Source organism: Pleurodeles waltl, chromosome 4_2 (assembly GCF_031143425.1).
Source record: "Pleurodeles waltl isolate 20211129_DDA chromosome 4_2, aPleWal1.hap1.20221129, whole genome shotgun sequence".
Classification (NCBI taxonomy): Eukaryota; Metazoa; Chordata; class Amphibia; order Caudata; family Salamandridae; genus Pleurodeles; species Pleurodeles waltl.
In genome coordinates this window covers 862,956,262-862,962,261 of record NC_090443.1, presented here as the reverse complement: position 1 = coordinate 862,962,261, position 6,000 = coordinate 862,956,262, and the positions used below count along the sequence as shown (strand labels likewise).

The 6,000-nt window shown below is 42.6% G+C and overlaps 1 protein-coding gene across 2 annotated transcripts in view; it reads right to left on the bottom strand.

Moving 5' to 3' along the window:
- Positions 1-2,184: 2,184 nt before the first annotated feature.
- Positions 2,185-6,000, bottom strand: part of USP24 (ubiquitin specific peptidase 24) — a 1,409,949-nt gene continuing 1,406,133 nt past the window's right edge. For both annotated transcript variants that reach the window (XM_069232604.1, XM_069232603.1), the window contains exon 67: positions 2,185-4,190. In XM_069232604.1, coding sequence (XP_069088705.1) covers positions 4,128-4,190 — 63 coding nt within the window. In that variant the 3' untranslated portion in view covers positions 2,185-4,127. The remainder of the gene's footprint in view (positions 4,191-6,000) is intronic.

Below are 6,000 nucleotides of genomic sequence, written 5' to 3'. Positions count from 1 at the left end.
TCTATTTAATCAAACAAAAGAGGTTTTTTTTGTACAGCAGAAATCCTGAGCTTACATATCTGTAGGTGCACTCATATGCGAGAATAAAGAAAAAGGCAACTCTGTAAACTAAAATATTAGCCTAGGATCACACAATTTGACACCCATTTACAGGTCAAGTACGTCACAGTTAGGTCAAGTTAGATTATTCTAGGTACTCGACCTGCAGGTCTAGTAACATTCTTATTATTTTTCAAGACCTAGACTGGCTCCAGAGTGCTTTTTGAGTTCCACAGCCCTGTCCCCATAAGGACTCAGCAGGCTGTTGGACTGGGTATGGTTGGAACTCCGGGTGCCCAAAGTTGCCCTTTCCACATCCGTGGAAGAGGCAGAAGAACTGCTATTGTGGCCGGGTTGAGAGGGAGGTGCCAAGGGACCTGGCAGTGACCCCCCCCGCTCTTGCAAAAGCACTTGCGCACTGAATCAGATTTGGTGCCTAATAGGCGGGAGCCACAGGACACGCCAATCAGTTAAGACTGGACAGCCCTTGAGAACCTAGTGGACAGTAACTAGGTGCGGCGATGCAGCACTACCATAGAAACCATGGCGCTACCCAGGGAGTCCGTGGTGTCCTGTTTGCACAGGTTGGCAAAATTTGATGCATCCCTACTATTCACCAAAGCTTGGTTGAGGACGGCACGGCCTTCCTCTGGCACCATGGGAAAAAGCCTTGCAACGGAATTCCATAAGGTGTCAGAATATAGGCCCAAGAGGCATGCAGTGTTCACCAACTTCAGAGCAAGGCTGGTGGAAGATGTCCAACCTCTAGGATTCCATAACCGATGGTGTAGTAGGGAACAGCTTGGGGTGACCTGATGATGCATGCAACAGCAGGCTTAAATTAGAGGGTTGCTGAGAGAGAAAGATGGAGTCTCCCGGGGCAGCTAGATGCCGACAGACAAACATTTGGTGCATAGGAGTCCCTGTACAAGGTTTCACCCGGGCCTGGCGCAGAGGGTAAATCATAGTAGAGTCTAGGGAGTTATCCAGGCCACAGCTCCTCAATCAATTTGTAGTCATCAAGGTCTTATAGGGGACTATAGAACTCCTTCACATCTCCCCCTTCAGGAAGGTAGGGCATGTCAAGGTGTGGAAAGTCCATGGGATGTTGAAGCCTGGACTGTGCCGGCATCTATGTGAAGAGGTGCTGGGGCAGTACCAAATTGGTGTAGCGAATGATAATCAGCTTGTCGTCGAGCAGCACCACAGTGGTTGGAAGGACCAGTGGTGCCGTCAGTCCAGATCCAGAGATCCCAGCTGGCATAGAGGGTGAACCTGCTGATGGTAGCCCAGCAGGGGCACCTCTCAGTGTGCATGGTACTGTAAAATTGCCTACGTTGGACAGGCGTCACTCCTGCACTGGCAAACTGAAGAAAGTATGGAGCGAGTCCGGACGCTGGCTCCACAGGTGTAATATGGGAGCAGGGCCTAGAAGCACAATGATGATAAAGTGAAGCTGAAGGGTGCTTAGACTTCTTCTTGTGCTTTTTTTTTACTTACTGGACTTCGACAAGGAGGTCTTGGAGTAGGAGGACAATCTACGAATGGCATGGCCCTGAGATCTTCCACTGGAATGTGAACCAGAACCTCCTTTTACCACGCTGCTAGGAGCTTCATTGCCCCCCCCCCTTCCACGAATCGCCTCTGACTTGCACTTGACACAGGCCTTTGGGTCATTTGCCGAATAAAAGCACCAGACACAAACCAAGTGGGGATTGGGCATAGATATCTGTCTGTGGCACTCCCTGCTAGGCTTGAACCCTGATGATTTTTCCAGGAAATGATGTCCTAGCGCCCTAGGAGCCAAACTGAAAAATGTTGACAAAAAGTCAAAAGAAGTTGGCCACAAAATGACCAAGATAGCTCTCTGGATATGCATTGTTCGTGCAGAATGAAAGGAACTGAGGCCAAGGCACTGCAGTGGCACATATATAGGCACCGCAACATCAGTTCTGGCACAGATGCAGACCCCCACAACTCCACCTACCAGTGTGCAGAGGTACTGCTCCAGATTTTCCAGATCCAGTCTGACGTCAGGGGAATATTCTAAGGTGAGGAATATACAGTTAAAGTCTCTATCACAAGAAAATTACATCACAAACACTCATCCCTCTTGATTTTAAGGAAAAACACAATACAAACATGGGCATTTCTTAAACTGCTTTATTTGCATCACAGCTTGAAACAGATCACTGACTAGAATATGGAAAAGGATACCACGCATTGGCAGACTTTGTTTGTCACTATGACAAATGTTGTTGTGGCAAATGCAAAATAATTTCTCAAACAACTTACACACTGTCCAAAAGTATTGAAGTCAGAAGGAGGTTAGAAGAAATCAATTATTTAGTCAACAAACATATTTAAACATCACATTTAAAACTGCAAGAACATTGACTGGATTATTTATGTTCCTGCCTCTTTTATTTTAAATTTTCATTGTTTTTACACTTGGTCTCCAAAGGCACCCTGCCATGTACACATAAAAAGGGATGCAGCACAACAGCTATTTCATGACATGTTGGCGACACAGCTGAACTGTGTTTGTCTTTGGAGACTAAACCATGAAATGACTGGTCATTTTCGATATTTGTGCGCAATGACGACTGGCGATTAGTCAGACGCGCAGCAGTACATGAAACGAAAACTAAAAAAGAAAAGGCACTTTTGGCTGCTTGTGCCTTACACTTGGCAAACTGTCTGAATCTATCCATATGGTTGAGGCACATCTATCGAGTTCCTCGTTACCGTTAAAATAAGGCAGAACCAAAAATAAAGGCAAAGCTGTAAAAGAAATTTGACAAAGTAAAGTTGTTTGATTTACAACACAACAAAAAACTTGGCACAAAAGCACGCGTTATGATAAACCATCAAGAACCCCCATATACTGCAATTTTCAATAAACGGAAAAAAAATCGTGCAGTACAAGTGACTTCTAATAGTTTATGAACCAGTAAACCTGTATTTGTATTCAGTGATGTCTGGTGACAACAAATTCACAAATAAAGCAACATTATATACCCTATATTAACATTCTTATAAAACACACACAGCTCCTCAATTCTTCAATGAGCTGTGCATCATATTTAATCAATAGTACACCAACACTTTCTCAGAAATGTCACAGCCAGGGCAATTGATTGCAGATCACTTGAATACAACTACAGATTTTTCAATATGTCTCCTTGAGTGGAAAAGCTGATCTAATGTATGCAGATGTAACATAATTCTATCTTAAAGTGCTCTTTTCAAATAAAAGATTCTGGACTCTTCAAAATGAATTTATCATTCTTGCCAATGGCAACATCATTTGTATTTGAGGTCCTCTCTGATCAGCAAACTGATCTGACTGACATTTTCATCCAACCTCTCGGCATTCCTAATGGAAATTTCTAAAGCTCTGCCCGACACCAGAAATAAATGCTCTCCCCAATCTGACCTTCCCTTGCATTAAACCCTCCCCCCCATCCTCGTTATACCCAGGAGTTCTTCTCATTAACCCACATAAGCGCTGTACAATTTGCCTGGGAGACATTAAAAACAAATATATTTTTGTAAACTGATTAATATTTTACAAATCAAATGAAAAAATCTTTATCACACATTTGTACATAAATTTGAATAGTCCTATTTATTCATCTGAATGATTAAAAACCTGCCCTTTACGTCTAAAGATAGTCAGATTCTTTTTCTATGTATAAAACAGACTTTTTTCTGTTTGCAGCATTGCAGAAAAAAACAACAGCTTTACATTCACTCATTTAAGGTTCACATATTAAAAAATTAAACCACTTTAATTAGTTGATAAAATCTTGACAAAAAAATAATTTTTAAACATGGTTTGACTGTCAAACTTGCTAGTGCAGTATTATGTCCATGTTCTTTACTACGTGACAGTTCGCGTATTCTCTGTGTTGTAAAGTACTGTGAACTCTTTCAAAAACAAAATTCTCCAATGCTCATACTGGCTGTGTTAAGCCATTCTATCTGCCGGCAGCTTGTAGTGGAGTCACAGGTCCTTTCGAAAGGTGCCTCGGACATCACAGTCACCTCTGATTTTCCAAATATCTTGCACTTGGAGATTCACGTCAGGGATCAACATCATCAAGGTCACTTTTGGGATCCCCGATCATCATGGGAGACTCGGAGCCCTAAAAGATAAAAACATAAATACTTTTTTAAAAAGCCACTAAAACACCTGAAACTCAAACCAGTTCGTGCTGCTGTGCGTTCACGACTAAGATACCTGAATGTAGTCCTCTGGCGTCGGGTGCTGCCAGCCATATTTAACCAGTTCACCAGTGATACCAGGTGTAACTAGATGAACAAGCGATCTTTGCCTTTGGTTCCTCCAAAAAGTCCTATTGTCATGGAAGCTATAAGAATCTACCTTCCTGAGGAGGTTTTACTGCTTGTATATAATACAAATGATGGAAAAAGCAACAGAAGCTACCTGGAAACAGCCCGGCCGTTAAGAAAAAGACAAGGAAAGAGCTGTATTACCTTGGTTCTTCCCAGGTTGAAGGTTCTTTTAGTATCCAAGCTGGAACAATAAGTCTAATAAAACAGCACAGAAAACATGTGTCTTGTTTGATGTTGAAAAGGAATAGAGAACATTTAGCATATTCGGGGAGGCGTAGATTGAATCTATAAATCCACCGTAAAGGAAACGTGAAGGGGCAGGACTGGAGTATGCAAGGCCATTTAATGCAGGTGGAGGGCGATCACCCCATCACTAACCACGAGAGAACTGTCATTCGGTGATAAAAAGGTCACCACGCCCATGGCGTTTGAGATACCTGTTGATGTGTATAAAGTTATTTAGCCTATGGTTACTCTTTTTTATTGGCTTAAGAAAAAATGCTTTGTTTCTAGTATTTTCTTGATATTTTTGAGCCACTCGGGCCAGCAGCCTTCCCACCTCTTCCATCAGGACCTAGAGATGAATGGATTGGCGGGGAGCTGGTGAGAGTCCAGCACATATTTCAGAAATGGCAGTGGCCAGTTCTTTTCTTTTCGGAACTGAGCACTAGTCCCAAGAGACCTCCTTCCACTAGTCCACAAACTAAACTATCTTCCTTCATACTGGGCTTGAGAGCAGTGGCAAAGTGTGTGCCACATTCACACGGAGTATGATCTGTATTAATGACTTGCGCATTCCCTGAATAGCTCTGCTCTCATCCACCAGGTTCGGATTCTTAATGTGTTTGTTGGTGGAACGCAGGGTGGAGGTATCTGAAGAGAACACATTTCATTCATACCTTTGGTGATGCTTTGTCGAGTCAATATTTACTCTTCCAGCAGATTTCTTACCTACCAAATATCTTAAGGCACCAGACTGCATTAGTAACTTTTGTCATTGCAAAGGCTCCCAAGAGCTGTTCCACACGGCCTGTGTATGCGATAACACAGGGTATAATTATATGCTATTCTGTGTCATTGCCCTGAACTATTTCAGCACCCACAGGAGGAAGGATATGAGAGCATGGACAAAAACAATCTAAATAAGCAACACTGACAGCAGAAGTATTAATATCGTACAACGGAAACTTTTTTTTTTTTTTTTTAATTTTTTTTAAATGCGCATAACCATCAGTGCTAAGTCCCAGAAGAGGAGGTGGGGGGTGATAGGGACGGGACGGTAAGGAGTCTGGAGGACATCAGAGGCTCCACCCAAAAAAAGTTACCAAAGGTATGCAACTACTTCTCAAATATACATGCCCTGGTGGTTTATAACCGTTTGAATGAACTACTCAGCAATGAAAACCAATGAGGTGCGTCTGAGGACAGCAACATTAGTCCACAAAACCCTGTAAGATCGACCTGAAAGATCAACGTTAATCTAAGAAAGGAGGCATGTATTGGCAAACATCAACAACAAACCCGGAACCCACAGTGAAACCACACATGGTGTAGGCCAACAAATATGAGAGAAACATTTTTAGAAAAAAATAAAAAATA